Source organism: Heterodontus francisci, chromosome 14, assembly GCF_036365525.1.
Source record: "Heterodontus francisci isolate sHetFra1 chromosome 14, sHetFra1.hap1, whole genome shotgun sequence".
Lineage (NCBI taxonomy): Eukaryota > Metazoa > Chordata > Chondrichthyes > Heterodontiformes > Heterodontidae > Heterodontus > Heterodontus francisci.
Genome location: NC_090384.1, coordinates 42,317,571 through 42,336,880, shown reverse-complemented (window position 1 = coordinate 42,336,880; position 19,310 = coordinate 42,317,571). Strand labels below are relative to the sequence as shown.

The window sequence follows — 19,310 nt, the reverse complement described above, 5'->3', positions numbered from 1 at the left end:
CCTTTGTCCTATCAGAGAATGGTACAATAAAATGCAGATTTCATATATATTACAGTGAGGGGCATGAGGATCTGAGACTCATCCTAACTTTGAGTGATTGACCTGCTGCTAAACCTAATACATGACTTAAAACAGAAAATACTGGAAATATTCAGCAGGTCTGGCAGCATCTGTGGTGAGAGAAACAGAGTTAATGTTTCAGGTGTGTGACCTTTCATGATGAACAGACCTGAAACTTTAATTGCTTCTCTCTCCACAGATGCTGCCTGACCTACTGAGTATTTCCAGCATTTTTCTTTTTATTTCAGTACCCACAATATTTTGCTTTTCTAATACATGACTTCATTGTGGAGCAGATGTCAGATCAATGCATTATTTTGATACAAAAAAAGAAATCAATAATTGCATCTCAAAAATGAGGGAACAGTGAAAGAAGTTACATAGGGCAGCCTTTTGCTGCTGCATTGGCAGCTGGAGATACATACCTTCAAGGATTCTTTCTTGGCAAGTTTAGCGATGTGGGATACACAGTCTTTGTTGCAGCTGTTGTATAGCTTGGAATCAGACTGAAATAAATAAGGGAGACTAGTTTAGCACTGCTTCACCACACACAGAAACTGAACATTACAGCTAAGCCCAATCAGGGCCAGCTTTTGGCTATAGTTTGTAGGTATGACAACTTTTTTTCTTATTCATTCATGGGGCATGGGCATCGCTGGCAAGGCTAGCATATATTGTTCATCCCTAATTGTCTTTGAGAAGGTGGCGGTGAGCCATCTTCTTAAACCTCTGCAGTCCATCTGGTGAAGGTATTCCCACAGTGCTGTTAGGTAGGGAATTCAAAGATATTGACCTAGTGATGATAAAGGAACAGTGATATATTTCCATGTCAGGATGATGTGCGACTTGAAGGGGAACTTTCAGGTGGCGGTGTTCCCCACCACCCTCTGGGAGAAACAGTGTTTCCTCATCTCTCTCTAATCTTTCTACCAATCACTTTAAATCTCTGTCCCCTAGTCACTGACCTCTCTGCTAAAGTAAATTGGCTCTTCACCTCCACTCTATCAAGCCCCTCATAATTTTGTACACTTCAATCAAATCTCCCCTCAGCCTTCTCTGTTCCAAGGAGAACAACCTCAGCCTATCCAATCTTTCCTCATATCTGCATTTTTCCAGTCCTGGCAACATCCTCGTAAATCTCCTCTGTACCCTCTCTAGTCCAATTACGTCCTTTCTGTAATGAGGTGACCGGAACTTCACACAGTACTCAATTGTGGCCTAACCAAGGATTTATACAGTTCCAGCATAACGTCTCTGCTCTTATATTCTATACCTTGGCTAATAAAGGAAAGGATTCCATATGCCGCCTTAACCACCTTATCCACCTGTCTTGCTACCTTCAGGGATCTGTGGACATTCACTCCAAGGTCCCTCACTTCCTCTACACCTCTCAGTATTCTCCCATTAATCGTGTATTCCTTTTCCTTGTTTGACCTCTCCAAATGCATCACCTCACACTTCTCCGGGTTGAATTCCATTTGCCACTATTCTGTCCACCTGACCAGTCCATCGATAGCTCCTTGCAGCCCACAGCTATCATAAAATCATAGTAAGTTTACGGCACAGAAAGAGGCCACTTGGCCCATCGTGTCTGTGCCGGCCGAAAAAGGATCCACCTATTATAATCCCACCTTCCAGCATTTGGTCCTTAGCCCTGCAGCTTACGGCACTTGAGGTGCATATCCAGACTCCTTTTGAATGAGTTGAGGGTCTCTGCCTCAACTACCCTTTCAGGCAGTGAGTTCCAGACCATCACCACTCTCTAGGTGAAAAAGCTTTTCCTCATCTCCCCTCTAATTTTTTTACCAGTCACTTTAAATCTATGCCCCCTTGTCACTGACCTCTCTGCTGTGGTGAATAGACCCTTCACCTCCACTCTATCCAGGCCCCTCAAAATGTTGTACATTTCAATCAGATCTCCCCTCAGCCTTCTCTGTTCCAAGGAAAACAACCATAGTCTATTCAATCTTTCCTCATAGCTGCATTTTTCCAGTCCTGGCAACATCCTCGTAAATCTCCTCTGTACCCTTTCTAGTGCAATTACATCCTTTCTGTAATGAGGTGACCAGAACTGCACACAGTACTCAAGTTGTGGCCTAACCAATGAGTTATACAGTTCCTGCATTACCTCCCTGCTCTTGTATTCTATACCTCAGCTAATAAAGGAAAGGATTCCATATGCCTTCTTAACCACCTTATCGACCAGTCCTGCTACCTTCAGGGATCTGTGGACATTCACTCCAAGGCCCCTTACTTCCTCTATACTTCTCAGTATTTTCCCATTAATCATGTACTCCTTTGCCTTGTTTGACCTCCACAAATGTATCAACTCACACTTTTCCAAGTTGAATTCCATTTGCCACTTTTCTGTCCATCTGAGCAGACCATCAATATCTTCCTGCAGTCTACAGCCATCCTCCTTGCTATCTACCACACGGCCAATCTTTGTGTCGTCCGCAAACTTCTTGATCATGCCCCCTACATTTACGTCCAAATCATTAATATACACCACAAAAAGCAGGGGACCCAGTACTGAGCCCTGCGGAACGCCACTGGAAACAGCCTTCCAGTCGCTAAAATACTCATCAACAATTACCCTTTGTTTCCTGCCACTGAGCCAATTTTGTATCCACCTTGTTGCATTTCCCTGGCTCCCATGGGTTTTTATTTTTTTTAACCAGTCTGCCACGTGGGACCTTGTCAAAAGTACCTTGCTTAAATCCAGACCACATCAACTGCACTACCCTCATCTCTCTTCCTTGTTACTTCTTCAAAAAATTTGATCAAGTTAGTCAGACATGATCTCTTAACAAATTCATGCTGACTATCCTTGGTTAATCTGTGCACTTCTAAGTGACAGTTTATCCTGTCTCTCAAAATTGATTCCAATAATTTACCCAATACTAAGGTTAGACTGACTGGCCTGTAATTGTTTGGTCTATACCTTGCTCCCTTTTTAAACAGAAGTACAATGTTAGCAGTCCTCCAATCCTCCGGCACAACACCTGTATCCAGTGAGGAGTGGAAAATGATGGACCTTCCGCTATTTCCTCTCTGGCTTCTTTTAACAGCCTAGGGTACATTTCATCAGGCCCTGGTGATTTATCAACTTTCCCTATGTTTATCAACTCTCCCTATGTTTATCACATCCAATACTTCACATCCCTCTTCCTTAAGTACAATATCTGCATTGTCCCCCTCTTTTGTGAAGACAGATGCAAAGTATTAATTAAGAACAACACCAACATCTTCCACCTCTACACATAGGTTACCTTTTCGGTCTTTTATGGGCCCCACTCTTTCCTTAGTTATCCTCTTACTCTTAATGTATTGATAAAACATCTTTGGTTCACCTTGATTTTGCTTGCCAATATTCTTTCATGCCCTCTCTTTCCTAATGTCCTTTTTGAATTCACCCCTCCACTTTCTATACTCCTCTCGGCTTTCTGTAGTATTGAGTTCTTGGTGTCAGGCGTAGGCTTTTCTTTTCTGCCTTATCTTACCCTGTAAGCTCCTTGACATCCATGGGGCCCTAGATTTGGCCACCCTTTTTCTTTGTGGGAACATGTTTACTCTAAAGCCCTTGAATCTCCCCTTTGAATGCCTCCCACTGCTCTGACACTGATTTACCTTCAAGTAGCTGTTTCCAGACCACTTTCTAATCACTCCTCAGATTAATATAATTTTCCTTGCCCCCACTGAGAAAGCTAACTCCTGTTGTATCCTTGTCCTTTTCCATAATTATGTTAAAACTAACTGAATTATGATCACTACCACCAAAATGCTCTCCCTCTGCCACTGCCACTCCTTCCACCTGCCCAGCTTCATTTCCTAAAACTAAGTCTAAAACTGCATCCTCTCTTGTTGGACTTGCTACATACTGGTCAAAATGGTTCTCCTGAATGCACCTCAAGAATTCTGCTTCCACAATTCCTTTCACACTAAAACTATCCCAGTGAATATTGGGGTAGCTAAAATCCCCGACTATTACTGCCCTATTGTTTTGCACTTCCCAGAGATTTGCCTATATATCTGCTCTTCTAGCTCCCTCTGACTGTTTGTTTGGGGGTCTATAGTACACTCCCGGCAGTGTGATTGCCCCTTTTTTGGTTCCTTAGCTTGATCTATATAGCATTTGATGAACCTTCCAACATACCATCCCTCCTCACAGCTGTTTCTTTGACCAAAGTTGCCACTGCCCATCCTTTCTTATCCCCTCTCTATCGCATCTGAAAACCCTGTAACCAGGAAACTTGAGCTGCCATTCCTGTCCCACTTTCAGCCATGTTTCTGTAATAGCTATGACACCATACTGTCACGTGTTTAACTGTGCCCTCAGCTCATCTGCTTTATTTGCTATACTCCTTGTATTGAAGTAGATACCCTTGAGCACTGCCAAACTGCTTTTTTTATTCTCTAACTTTTGTTTCTTCTGCCTTCCAGACTCATCCACTAATTTGCTGCCTTCCATTTTCATTCTGATTTTGTCCCAACTGAGTCTACCCTCAGGCCCCCAACCCCCTGCCAAACTAGTTTAAACTCTCCCCATCAGCACTAGCAAAACATCCCGCAAGGAACTCAGTCTGGCTCTGTTCAGGAACAATCCGTCCGGTCTGTACAGGTCCCATCTCCCCCACAGCCGCTCCCAATGTCCCAAGAATCTAAAGCCCTCCCTCCTGCACCAACTTTCCAGCCTCCATTCATCTGTCTTATCCTTCTATTCTTGTACTCACTTGCGCGTGGCACTGGCAGTAATTTGGAGATTCCTACTTTTGAGGTCCTGCTTGCTAATTTATTACATAGCTCAGTAAACTCTTTCTGCAGGACCACATCCCTCTTTCTAACTATGTCGTTGATACTAATGTGGACCATGACTGCTGGCTGTTCACTCTCCCCAATGAGGATGCTCTGCAGCCGCTCAGTGATATCCTTGACCCTGGCACCAAGGAGGCAACACACCATCCTGGATTCACATCTGCAGCCACAGAAATGCCTGTCTGTTCGCTTGACTATTAATCACCTATCACAATCACTCTTCCAGTCTTCCTTGTTGCCCCCCTTTGCAGCTGAGCCACACATGGTGCCATGGCCTTGGCTCTAGCTGCACTCCCCAGATGAACCATCACCTTCCTAATTTTTCAGTACTGAATACCTGTTGGAGATTGCGACACACACAGGGGTCTACAGCACTAACTGCCTGTTTCTTGACTGTAGCTACAGTATTTACATGGCTGTTCCAGTTAAATTTCTGATCAATGGTGATGGTGGGGTATTCAATGATAGAAATGCCGTTGAATGTCAAGGGGAGTTGGTTAGACCATCTCTTGTTAACATGGTAATTTCCTGACATTTGCATGGTGTGAATGTTATTTTTCATTTATCAGCCCAAGCCTTAATGTGCCCATGCAGGCGTGGACTGCTTCATTGGGCCAGATTTCATTCCAGCGACAGGGGTCCTGGCAGCGGGGGTGAACCTATCGCCGCCCTCCGTTGGACTCCGTTACTTTTCACGACGGGCAGGCAATTAACTGTCTGCTGCCACAGAGATGCCTGTCTGTTCCCCTGACTATTAATCTATCACAATCACTCTTCCAGTCTTCCTTGTTGCCCTTGCTGTCCCTTTAAGGGACCAGTTCCCGCCTCCAAAAGCTGCCAACCTATTGGAAGGCCAACAGCTCTGCAGTACCAGCAGTGACACTGGGAACAATGGCAGAACAATGACGGTACTGCAGGACGCTCTGCAGTACCAAGGAATGGATAAAATTGATGAAGACCCCAGGAGAGGTAAGTGGGGTCGGGGTAGTCAGGGCCGGTCAGGCCCTAGCGATGGGGTCAGGGTTGGGGATCGTTGGTGAGGATGGGGCAGGATTTCCCCATGGTGGGTGTGGCAATTGCCGCTGCAGTGCCCTTCAGGGGCTCTGTAATGCCCCCAAACGAGGGACCCCCTGCAACATCACTAGGAGGCCACCAGGCTTTACCTGGCAGCATCCCCCCTCAGCAGCGGGCCCCTCTACAAAATTGATGTGGAGGCAGGAAGTGGCCCATTAGTGAACATTAATTGGCCTTGCCTGTCCCAGATAAAAAGACAAGGGGTCCGGGCAATGTCGGGAATAGTGCCCCTGCCATTTTGTTTGCCACCCCTGCCATTTTGTTTGCCACCCCTGCCTCTGTGCCCGCCAAGGGCAGCACAAAATTCTGCCCATTATCTGAGGAGTTGCAAAGGGAACTTGAACATTGTGCAATCATCAGCGAACATTTCTATTTCTGACCTTATGATGGAGGGAAAGTCATTGATGAAGCAGTTGAAGATAGTTGGGCCTGGGACACTGCCCCGATAAACCCTTGTAGTGATGTCCTGGAGCTGAGATGATTGGCCTCCAACAACCACAATTATCTTCCTTTGTACTAAGCATGACTCCAGCCAGTGGAGAGTTTCTCTCTTGATTGCCACCGATTTCAATTTTGCTAGGGCTCCTTGATGCCAGCCTCGGTCAAATGCTGCCTTGATGTCTTGGGTGCAGCAGGTTCAATAAAACATGGTGCAAGTAGATTGAGTCAGAAAAGATCAGTAAGGCATTGTCCTACACACATTTGTTGTGAGAGTCCTTAGCACCCTGTTCCATACTGGCAGGATGCAGGAGAGCTCATGGTGCCTTACTGAATACTGATTGGATGCAGAAGGATTAATAATCTCTCTCAGTTTACCTCTCGAATTCAGCTGTTTGGTCCATCTTTGGACTAAGGCTGTAATGAGGCCTGAAGACGAGGGGTCGTGGCAGAACACAATCTGAGCATCGCTGAGCAGATTATTGGTAAATGCCAATTGTCAGATTTCAATGACACCTTCCATCACTTAGCTGATGATTGACAGTAGGCCAATGAGGCTTTAATTGGATAGATTGGATTTGTCCTGCTCTTTGTGGACAGGACATAACTGTGCATTTTTGCACTTTGCCGTCAAAATGCCAGTGTTGTAATTTTACAGGAATAGCTTCGCTAGAGGCACAGCTAATTCTGGAGCATAAGTTTTCAGCACCATAGCTGGTATGTTGTCATGCCCATGACCTTTGCTGTATCCAGTGCACTTAGCAGAGTGAATCGATTTGGCTGCAGACTGGCGCCTGTGGTGGTAGGGCCCAATGGAGATCAGCTGGTGTCTTCATGCCTGTGGTACCTCACCCATTCTTCATGTCTGAATTTTAAGACAGTGATCACTGACAGATTTTTCACAGCAGGGCATCACAGCCAGGCGTACACCAATAGTCTCACATTTTCCAGCAGTAGATGCTGGATTGCAATCAGGAGTAGGAACCGTCACTGGTCACCTTCCGAACACAGAGGTATCAAGGCTCATTTTGACTCCTTTCACAGCTACTCAACCTGAGATCAGATAAGTCAGCATGAACCTCTGTAAGCATGCTACTATTCGCTGAAGTATTTATTAGCTTTTACAATTTTACTTACTCATATTTCCACTGAAACAGCAAAAATGATTTCCTCTAATTTTTAGAGAAATTCTGAGCGTTTGCTCCATGCTGTGTTTGCGATGGGTTTAAAACAAATGAGACCAAAAACAGAGATTAATTAAGTAAGTGAAACAGTGATTGATTTTCCATCGAGAATAACTGGATTTGTTTATTGTAACATCCAAGGAGAAGTCTGTGAAATAGAAATTCAGGCTCTTAGCACCATCTTTACTATCTTCCAGTCAGAATTGTTACACCTCAGAGCATTTTCTTCTGCTATCACTGGCCTCCATGTCTGACTTATTGTTGCCGTTGCTTCCTACATGTCAGACGGGGGAAAAACAGATTGGGTTTAAAACTGCAAGGAGAACAACTGAAGTGAAGGCAGGAAGAGAGATAGTTTCGCCTTTCCTCAGCACAGCTGACTGCTGGTGACTGAGCTGAATCTGTAGGAGACCATAAGGGACTTTCCGAGATGTGGAAATGAACTGGCATCTGATGCAGAAATTTCAAGTCTATGAATTTTTTTTGTGCAGTTGATCTGGTCAGTATTTGGGGGGCTCAAATGAGAAGTATGTGACAGATTGATTTGAACCCAATCTAGAAATTGTTATTTTGTGCTCCCCATGCTTGTTGGGAGCTGTGGATTGTTCCGACTCAAGGTGTAAGTCAGTGGTGGGCAGAAATGTCAGGTCCCTACCTTGCTGCTGGAGATGGGTGTTGAAGTGACTTCATCGGTGAGAGCTGAAAATCCATTTGTTTCCATTTCATTACCTGCAGCAAGTGAGAATAGAGACACGAGCAGCATTAAACTTCACACAGGATAGTGGATTATGAACTGTCTTACGCTAACTGGATGTACAATGACCAATAAACTCCTGCCTCGGTTGACTGGGTGCAGCAGGTTCAATAAAACATGGTGCAAGTAGATTGAGTCAAAGAAGATCAGTAAGACATTGTCCTACACACATTTGTTGTGAGAGTCCTGAGCACCCTGTTCCATACTGGCAGGATGCAGGAGAGCTCATGGTGCCTTACTGAATACTGACTGGATGCAGAAGGATTAATAATGCATAACAGGCCAGACTATTTAGATAAATTAAGAATATACAAGTGTAAAAATGCACTGTGCTGTTTGAAGTAAACACTAAGGGCTGGATTTTGTAGTCCCGCAGCAGGGAGCGGCAGCGGGCGCGGAACATGGTGGCCATCCACCACAGGATCCGCGTCGCCACAATTAAGTGGTGGGCGGCCATTTTACATATTGACGGCGGCCGACCCTCTCAATCATGTGGCGGGGGGGGGGGGCCTCAGCAACGCTGTTCACGGTGTCACCAGTTGAAGGAGCAGGTGCTGGCACCATTTTTAAAAGGCTGCCAGCCCTGCAAACAGCACATCGTAACACAGAGTTCACCCCTTCCGCCCCATACCCATCAGAGTGCAGAGGTCACCCCTTCCCCCCCACACCCATCAGAGTGCATTCATCCCTTCTCTCCCCATATTCAGAATGCATTTAACCCTTCTCCCCCATACCCATCAGGGTGCAGGGTTCACCCCTTCCCCCCATACCCATCAGAGTGCAGAGTTCATCCCTTCCCTCCCCATATTCAGAGTGCAGTTAACCCTTCCCCCCCATACCCATCAGGGTGCAGTGTTCACCCCTTCCCCCCCATACCCATCAGAGTGCAGAGTTCATCCCTTCCCTCCCCATATTCAGAGTGCAGAGTTCATCCCTTCCCCCCATATTCAGAATGCAAAGTTCACCCCTTCGCCCCCTCCATACCCATCAGAGTGCAGAGTTCACCCCTCCCCCCATGCCCAGAGTGCAGAGTTCACCCCTTCGCCCCCCCATACCCATCAGAGTACAGAGTTCACCCCTTCCCCCCCATACCCATCAGAGTGCACAGTTAACCCATTCCCCCCAGCACAGAGTTCACTCCTCCCCCTCCATACCCATCAGAATGCTGAGTTCACCCCTTCCCCCCATACCCATCAGAGTGCTGAGTTCACCCCTTCCCCCCATACCCATCAGAGTGCAGAGTTCACCCCTTCCCCCCATACCCATCAGAGTGCTGAGTTCACCCCTTCCCCCCATACCCATCAGAGTGCTGAGTTCACCCCTTCCCCCCATACCCATCAGAGTGCAGAGTTCACCCCTTCCCCCCATACCCATCAGAGTGTAGATGTCACCCCTTCCCTCCCCATACCCGAGTGCAGAGTTCACCCCTTCCCCCCCATACCCATCAGTGCAGAGTTCACTCCTTCCCCCCATATCCATCAGAGTGTAGATGTCACCCCTTCCCTCCCCACACCCATCAGAGTGCAGAGTTCACCCCTTCCCCCCATACCCATCAGAGTGCTGAGTTCACCCCTTCCCCCCATACCCATCAGAGTGCAGAGTTCACCCCTTCCCCCCATACCCATCAGAGTGCTGAGTTCACCCCTTCCCCCCATACCCATCAGAGTGCTGAGTTCACCCCTTCCCCCCATACCCATCAGAGTGCAGAGTTCACCCCTTCCCCCCATACCCATCAGAGTGTAGATGTCACCCCTTCCCTCCCCATACCCGAGTGCAGAGTTCACCCCTTCCCCCCCATACCCATCAGTGCAGAGTTCACTCCTTCCCCCCATATCCATCAGAGTGTAGATGTCACCCCTTCCCTCCCCACACCCATCAGAGTGCAGAGTTCACCCCTTTCCCCCCATACCCATCAGAGTGCACAGTTAACCCATTCCCCCCAGCACAGAGTTCACTCCTCCCCCTCCATACCCATCAGAATGCTGAGTTCACCCCTTCCCCCCATACCCATCAGAGTGCTGAGTTCACCCCTTCCCCCCATACCCATCAGAATGCAGAGTTCACCCCTTGCCCCCACACCCGTCAGAGTATACAGTTCACCCCTTCCCCCCATACCCATCAGAGTGCAGAGTTTACCCCTTGCCCCCACACCCATCAGAGTGCAGAGTTCACCCCTTCCCCCCTTCCCCCCTTCCCCCCACACCCGTCAGAGTATACAGTTCACCCCTTCCCCCCATACCCATCAGAGTGCTGAGTTCACCCCTTCCCCCCATACCCATCAGAGTGCAGAGTTCACCCCTTGCCCCCACACCCGTCAGAGTATACAGTTCACCCCTTCCCCCCATACCCATCAGAGTGCAGAGTTTACCCCTTGCCCCCACACCCATCAGAGTGCAGAGTTCACCCCTTCCCCCCACACCCGTCAGAGTATACAGTTCACCCCTTCCCCCCATACCCATCAGAGTGCAGAGTTTACCCCTTGCCCCCACACCCATCAGAGTGCAGAGTTCACCCCTTCCCCCCATACCCATCAGAGTGCAGAGTTCACCCCTTGCCCCCACACCCGTCAGAGTATACAGTTCACCCCTTCCCTCCCCATACCCGAGTGCAGAGTTCACCCCTTCCCCCCATACCCATCAGTGCAGAGTTCACCCCTTCCCCCCATATCCATCAGAGTGTAGATGTCACCCCTTCCCTCCCCACACCCATCAGAGTGCAGAGTTCACCCCATCCCCCACACCCATCAGTGCAGAGTTCACCCCTTCCCCCCATATCCATCAGAGTGTAGATGTCACCCCTTCCCTCCCCACACCCATCAGAGTGCAGAGTTCACCCCATCCCCCACACCCATCAGTGCAGAGTTCACCCCTTCCCCCCCATACCCATCAGAGTGTAGATGTCACCCCTTCCCCCACTTCCCCCCCATACCCACCAGTGTAGAGTTCATCCCTTCCCTCCCCATACCCATCAGAGTGCAGAGTTCATCCCTTCCCTCCCCATACCCATCAGAGTGCAGAGTTAACCCTCCCCCCCATATCCATCAGAGTGCAGAGTTCAGCCCTTGCCCCCATACCCGTCAGAGTATACAGTTCACCCCTTCCCTCCCCATACCCATCAGAGTGCAGAGTTCACCCCTTCCCCCCATACCCATCAGTGCAGAGTTCACCCCTTCCCCCCATATCCATCAGAGTGTAGATGTCACCCCTTCCCTCCCCACACCCATCAGAGTGCAGAGTTCACCCCATCCCCCACACCCATCAGTGCAGAGTTCACCCCTACCCCCCCATACCCATCAGAGTGTAGATGTCACCCCTTCCCCCCCATACCCATCAGAGTGTAGATGTCACCCCTTCCCTCCCCATACCCGTCAGAGTGCAGAGTTCACCCCATCCCCCCATACCCATCAGAGTGTAGAGTTCACCCCTTCCCTTCCCATACCCATCAGAGTGTAGAGTTCACCCCTTCCCTTCCCATACCCATCAGAGTGTAGAGTTCACCTATTCCCCCCATACCCATCAGAGTGCAGAGTTCACCCCTTCCCCCCCCATACCCATCAGTGTAGCGTTCACCCCTTCCCCCACTTCCCCCCCATACCCACCAGTGTAGAGTTCATCCCTTCCCTCCCCATACCCATCAGAGTGTAGAGTTCATCCCTTCCCTTCCCTTCCCATACCCATCAGAGTGCAGAGTTCACTCCTTCCCACCCCATACCCATCAGAGTACTGAGTTAACCCTCCCCCCCATATCCATCAGAGTGCAGAGTTCAGCCCTTGCCCCCATACCCATCAGAGTGCAGAGTTCACCCCTTCCCTCCCCATACCCATCAGAGTGCAGAGTTCACCCCTTGCCCCCATACCCATCAGAGTGCAGAGTTCACCCCTGCCCCCATACCCATCAGAGTGCAGAGTTCACCCACCTCGATGGCACCAGCTTTCCCTGGACAGGAATGTGAAGTAGCGTGAGTGCCGCTTGTTGTGCTGAGAATTGTAAACTGAAAGTAAGATTGCTGCGGTTTGCATTTTAATTCATGCAATAATGTAATTTAAATATGCTAACTCGGGTTCTGTTGTAAAGCAGTCCGGGGCGGGGCGGGGTGGGGGGGGGGAGCCACCATGGAGCTCCCCCGCCACCCGGAGTATCGTGCCCGGCAATCCCAGCATCGGGATCCATGGCGGTTGCTGCTGCTCCAAATCTCCAGCCCCCCCACCACAGAATGCGACATTGGGCTGGGAACAAAATCCAGCCCTAAGTTTGTAAAAAACAATGCATTGCATTAAATTCCTGCTTGATCAAAAATCAATAGAATGACCGCTTGCTTCTCTCCATAACTAATCATCAGCTAACAGTGCAATGAGTGATTTCTCGGAGGATGATTTTGTTAATGCATCATTAATTTAATGAAAAATAAGTCCATTTTATTCAAGATGAATTTCATCCTTAAAGATTTTCAAATTATCTGAGAGGTATTTTAAAGGGAGCTTTTGCAATTAGTTGTTGAATCACCTCCTTAACCTCCAGAAATGGCCTTGCATTCACCCAGTCACCTTTGTAACAATGTCATCTGCTTAAGTAAACAGTTTTTTTCCTTCCACAGTCACATCCAGATCTCTATCCAAACCTGGCAAAGCATAGATGGTCTGTCATGCTCCAACAGAATTATACAGTCAGGACACCAAGCCTGCTACACAATGTCCCATGCTGATTTTACAGGGCAAGATATTAAAAACAGCAGTGAGATCCTTGGAACTAAAAACACTCTGCAGATTGACGTAAGTTTATGATGAAGAACACAATTGAGTATATAACGAGTGTAAGTGTCCCCAGTACCCTGTGGCTGGCCAGATCCTGGACTCACAAAACATGGGATATGGATCAGCAGTTGCTTTGGAGACTGGAACGTCTGTGGTGGGTGAGACATTTGGTGGTACGTGTGTATTACAAAGACATAAGAAAGCAAGGAATAAAAAAACTCCATGCATGTTATCAATCTTTTTGCCTTTTCACAGACAGTTTACATGATCGTGGACCCTACCCAACCTCGTTAATGTCATAGAGTCATAGAGTTTCACAGCACAGAAACAGGCCCTTCGGCCCAACGCAACTGCGCTGACCATCAAGCACCCGTCCTAACTAATCCCATTTCCTCGCACCTGGCCCGTAGCCTTGTATGTTATGGCATTTCAAGTGCTCATCTAAATATTTCTTGAATGTCATGAGTGTTCCTGCCTGTACCTCCCCTTCAGGCAGTGTGTTCCAGATTCCAACCACCCTCTGGGTGAAAATATTCTCCTCAACTCCCCTCTAAACCTCCTGCCCCTTACCTTAAATCTATGCTCCCTGGTTATTGACCTCTCCGCTAAGGGAAAAAGTTTCTTCCTATCTATCCTATCAATGCCCCTCATAATTTTGTATACCTCAATCAGGTCCCCCCTCAGCCTTCTCCGCTCCAAGGAAAACAACCCCAGCCTATCTAGTCTGTCTTCATAACTGAAATGCTCCAGCCCAGGCAACATCCTGGTGAATCTCCTCTGCACCCTCTCCATTGCAATCACATCCTTTCTATAGTGTGGCGACCAGAACTGTATACAGTACTCCAACTGTGGCCTAACCAGCATTTTATACAGCTCCATCATAACCTCCCTGCTCTTATAGTCTATGCCTCGGCTAATAAAGGCAAGTATCCCGTATGCCTTCCTAGCCACCTTATCTACCTGTGCTGCTGCCTTCAGTGATCTATGGACATGTATACCAAGGTCCCTCTGATTCTCTGTACTTCCTAGGGTCCTACCATCCATTGTATATTCCATTGCCTTGTTAGACCTCCACACTTCTCAGGATTAAACTCCACTTACCACTGCTCCGCCCATCTTACCAGCCCATCTATATCATCCTGTAGTCTAAGGCTTTCCTCCTCACTATTTGCGACACCACCAATTTTCGGGTCATCTGTGAACTTACTGATCATACCTCCTATATTCACGTCTAAATCATTAATGTACACTACAAACAGTAAGAGTCCCAGCACCGATCCCTGCGGTACACCACTAGTCAAAGGCTTCCACTCGCAGAAACAACCTTCTACCATCACCCTCTGCCTCCTTCCATTAAGTCAATTTTGAATCCAATTTGTCAAACTACCCTGGATCCCAGGGTGACCAATCTCCCATGCGGGACATTATCAAAAGCCTCCATGTAGACTACATCAACTGCTTTACCCTCATCTACACCTCCAGTCACCTCCTCGAAAAATTCAAATTTGTTAAACACGATCTCCCTCTGACAAAGCCATGCTGACTATCCCTGACTCTCCAAGTGGAGATTAATCCTGTCTCTCAGAATTTTTTCCAATAATTTCCCTACCACTGATGTTAGACTCACCGGCCTGTAATTACCTGGTTGATCCCTGCTACCCTTCTTAAATAATGGTACCACATTCACTGTCCTCCAATCCTCTGGTACCTCTCCTGTGGCCAAAGAGGATCTGAAAATTTGTGACAGAGCCCCCACTATCTCCTCCCTTGCCTCACATAGCAGCCTGGGATACATCTCATCTGGGCCTAGGGATTTATCCACCTTCAAGCCTGCTAAAACAGCTAATACTTCCTCCTTTTCAATGCTAATTTGATAAAATACATCACAATCCCCTTCCCTGATCACTACACCTACATCATCTCTCTCCATCGTGAACACAGATGAAAAATAATCGTTCAAAATCTCACCTATGTCCTCCGGCTCCACACACAGATTGCCTCTTTGATCCCTAATGGGCCACACATTTTCCCTGGTTATCCTCTTGCCCCTAACATACTTATAAAACGCCTTGGGATTTTCATTTATCTTGTCTGCCAGTGATTTTTCATGCCCCCTTTTTGTTCTCTTAATTACTTTTTTAAGTACTCCCCTACACTTTCTATACTCCTCCAGGGCCTCCGCTGTTTTCAGCACTCTGAATCTGCCATATGTCTCCTTTTTTATCCTTATCCAATCCTCATACATCCCTTGACATCCAGAGTTCCCTTGACCTGTTGGTCCTACTCTTCACCTTTACAGGAATATGCTCCACCTGCACCCTCACAATTTCCCTTCTAAATGACTCCCGCTGGTCTGATGTAGACTTTCCTATAAGAAGCTGCTCCCAGTTCACTTTGGCCAGATCCTGTTTTATCATATGGAAATCTGCCTTCCCCCAATTCAGTACTCTTATTTCCGACCTTCTGTGTCCTTTTCCATAACAACCTTAACTCTTACAGAGTTATGGTCACTATCCCCGAAATGCTCCCCCACTGCCACTTCTACCACTTGCCTGGCTTCATTCCCTAGGATTAAGTCCAGTACCGCTCCTCCTCTTGTAGGACTCTCTACGTGCTGGCTCGAAAATCTCTCCTGAATGCACTTGAAAAATTCCACCCCCTTTAAGCTTTTTGCAATAATATGGGGGAAGTTGAAATCCCCTACTATTATTACCGCACCTCTCTGAGATTTGCCTACATATCTGCTTCTCTACCACTGCCTGACTGTTTGGAGGCCTGTAGTACACTCCCAGCCAAGTAATAGCCCCCTTTTTGTTTTTAAGTTCTACCCATATGGCCTCATTAGAGGAACTTTCTAAGATATCATCCCTCCTTACTGCAGTAATTATCTCTGATCAACAGTGCAATGCCACCTCCTCTTTTACCCCCTCTCCATCACATCTGAAGATTCTATACCCTGGGATATTCAGCTGCCAGTCCTGCCCTTTCCTCAACCATGTCTCAGTGATAGCAATAATATCATATTCCCATGTGTTAATCAACACCCTCAATTCATCTGCCTTACTATCAAGACTCCTTGCATTAAAATAGATACAATCCAGCCTTGCATTATTTGCCTGAGCCTTAACAGATCTACATTTACTCTGTCCTCCGGACTGACTTAGCTTCACATTTATATTTGATTGTACATCACCCCCTACTGTGCTTCCACTCTGTATCCCATCCCTCTGCCAAATTAGTTTAAACTCCACCCCCCCCCCCACAAAAGCACTAGCAAACCTCTCAGCAAGGATGCTGGTCCTGTTCTGGTTCAGGTGCAACCCGTCCATCTTATACAGATCCCACCTTCGCCAGATACAGGCCCAGTGATCCAAGAATCTAAAGCCCTTCCTCCTGCACCATCTCCTCAACCATGCATTCATCTGCTCTAATCTCCTATTCATATACTCACTAGCCCGTGGCACTGGAAGAAACCCAGAGATTACAACCTTTGAGGTCCTACTTTTTAATCTACTGCCTAGCTCCCTAAATTCTTTTTGCAGGACCTCATCCCTCTTTCTACCTATGTCATTGGTACCAACGTGGACCACGACCTCCGGCTGTACACCCTCACTTTCCAGAATACTTTGTAGCCACTCAGTGATATCCAAGACTCTTGCACCAAGGAGGCAACATATCATCCTGGAATCACGTCTGTGACCACAGAAATGCCTATCTGTTCCTCTAACCATAGAATTCCCTACCACTATTGCCCTCTTGTCCCTTTTTCTCCATCCCAGCACAGCTGAGTCAGCCATGACATTCCGGTCATGACTCTTGGTGCATTCTCCAGAGGAACCCTCTCCCCCATCGGTACTCAGAACTGAATACCGGTTAGAAAGTGGGATGTCCTGAGGGCAAATTCTGTATAAATACTCTCAACTCCAGAGGTAATCTGTCCTCACATCTGTTCTATTCAAATACAGCCTCCATGCCCTTTTTAAAAATTAGTTTGAGATGTGAAGGTCCAGTATTGGTTGCTCATCTCTAATTGCTTTGAGACAGTATGTTTTTTTCTTGAACTGCTGCAAGTGAATTGATACAACTAAGTCTGTATGAGAGACTGGAGTCACATTTAGGCTAGACCAGGTAAAAATGTCAGGTTTTCTTTTCCAAATGGCATTTGTGAACCAGATAGGCTTTACGACAGTCTGACCGCTCCATGGTCACTTTAAATGACACAAACCTTTTAATTAACTGAATTCTTAAACTGCCGTGGTGGGATTTGAACTCAGAGGAACTTTCCCAGACCCTTGGAGGTGGGTTTGGAGGTGAGGTGTCCAGGAAAATTTTGAAAAGTGAGTCGGGCCAGCTCCCTGAAGTTTTCCCGCCCCAAGCCACTTTTCCCAGGGGCGGGATGCATGCCACATGGCAATGTGCCTGGCAGTGGTGGGAAGCCAATTAAGGCCATTATAGCAATGAATTGGCATTTTCCTAAGGCAATGGCAGTTTGCTGAAGGGACACAGGACTCCCGCTGTGTCTGCAGCTCACCTCCTCACAGGAGGTGTGAGCACATCAGGAGGTGGAGTGCCATGAAATGAATGAACATAAAGGTTTCATTTCAGCGCATCCGCAGGCAAATGCTTTCAATTGGAAGTGTTTCCTCTGCAGACAGATCCACCTGACAGTTCTGGGTGTAGTATTTGCCTGCCATTTCCAGTATTAGTAGCGCCTCCATCTATTGGCGCCCTCTCCCCCTCTCTTCGCCTGAGCAGCGCACACCATTCTTAGTAGAGCTACCAGCCGCACTTCCCTTCGGTCGCTCTGATTGGCCCTCCCAAGTCCAATTTCATGAGGCTGCAAAGTATGAAAGGGGAGATGGAGGAGGCAGGGAAAACAAAGTGAAGATAATAAACCTGAATTCATCTCGACAGTGGGATCGTCAGGCTAGTGGCAAAATTCAGCCCACATTCTCTGGATTATTAGTCCAGGGTCTGGAGTACTAGTTCAGTTAAATAACCATTACACATCATATCAACAGAGGAAATGCTGTAACTGTGGTTTATTTGAGTATCTCTGTTTGCCTTGAAATCTCTAACCCCATTCCCAATCAGATATTTATCCAGCCTATTTTGAAGAAGTTTATCTCAATAGCATTTATTAAGAATTTGTACTACGAGGGCTGTTACATAAATAGCAGATGTTACTCCATTTTCTTTCCTGCAGTGAATTGGTTCATGGTAGATTGACTCATGAGCAGTATCCTGATGAGTAGAACTGAAATAGCTGACTAGGATCCCCAGGGAATGTACTGCTGTGAATAATAAATTGTTTCCATGACCCACGTGCAGTGCATGTCAAATAATGACTGGAGACAGATCAACCCAGGTTCAGCACAGTAACATCACCTAAATGTGGCTTTAAAACAGCTCTGACCACAAATATGCTAGCTTCTGCCCCCACATCCCTGTTCTTCTGAATGCATTGACTTTCTGGGTCACAGTCCAACAAGTGGTAGCAGCCCTTTGGTATTTTAAGAAGTAAGCCTAGACAGTGAATGTTGACAGACTATTCAACTATAGACACACACACACACATTCTGGATTGTGATCAGGAATGGGAACCTTGGCTGAACTTCCCCGTCCCTATCCCAGCGACACTGAAATTAATTGCAGTGACCCTACTGCTGTTCCGGATCTGCAAACTCAGTACGATATAGGGAAAAACCCAGATAATCTCTGGCCTGTGTGGCTAAGTACCACGTTACCTTTATCAGAGGGTTGAGAGAATTCAGTCATGGGTTTCAATGCTGATCGTGATCCAGTGACCCCTACTGGAAAGTGCATGTATGCACTTGATGAATACAGGATCGATTTAGCTGTGCTGCTCTCTATGGTTGAACCATTAAGTTATTTTGATAGTACCATCTCAATGCAAGAGTAGAAGTTACATCATTATTGGGCTGACACTTGTTCTACGTACATTATACCAGAGCCCACAATGACTTTTTGCACAGTTTCCTCTGCACAATATTAGGGTTGTACTTACTGCATATCAACAATGAAGTAAAAGTGAACCAAACTTAACAGACCTGGGGTCAAAGGGCATATCTCACTGTATCCTCCAAACGAAGAATTTCGCATCAACTTGCGAGGGTCGATTTTCTGCGGCGTTGCCAACCCAATACAGAGTGAAAACCTGCGCCGCAAGACATGATCCTCTTTCATGGCATGGTTTTTCTGTAGAATACAGCA

The 19,310-nt window shown here is 47.1% G+C and overlaps 1 protein-coding gene across 8 annotated transcripts in view; it reads right to left on the bottom strand.

Annotated features, from left to right (window-relative positions):
• The window catches only part of LOC137376993 (oxysterol-binding protein-related protein 8-like), a 209,723-nt gene that overhangs the window by 66,539 nt on the left and 123,874 nt on the right, over positions 1–19,310 (bottom strand). For 6 of the 8 annotated variants that reach the window (XM_068046065.1, XM_068046064.1, XM_068046066.1 and 3 more), the window contains 3 exons: positions 19,148–19,295; positions 8,227–8,300; positions 486–566 (listed from right to left, as the gene is read on the bottom strand). In XM_068046065.1, the coding sequence (XP_067902166.1) occupies positions 486–566; positions 8,227–8,300; positions 19,148–19,295 (303 nt within the window). Of the gene's footprint in view, positions 1–485; positions 567–8,226; positions 8,301–19,147; positions 19,296–19,310 lie in introns of those variants that run through there. The other 2 variants (XM_068046071.1, XM_068046072.1) reach the window with 1 other exon arrangement.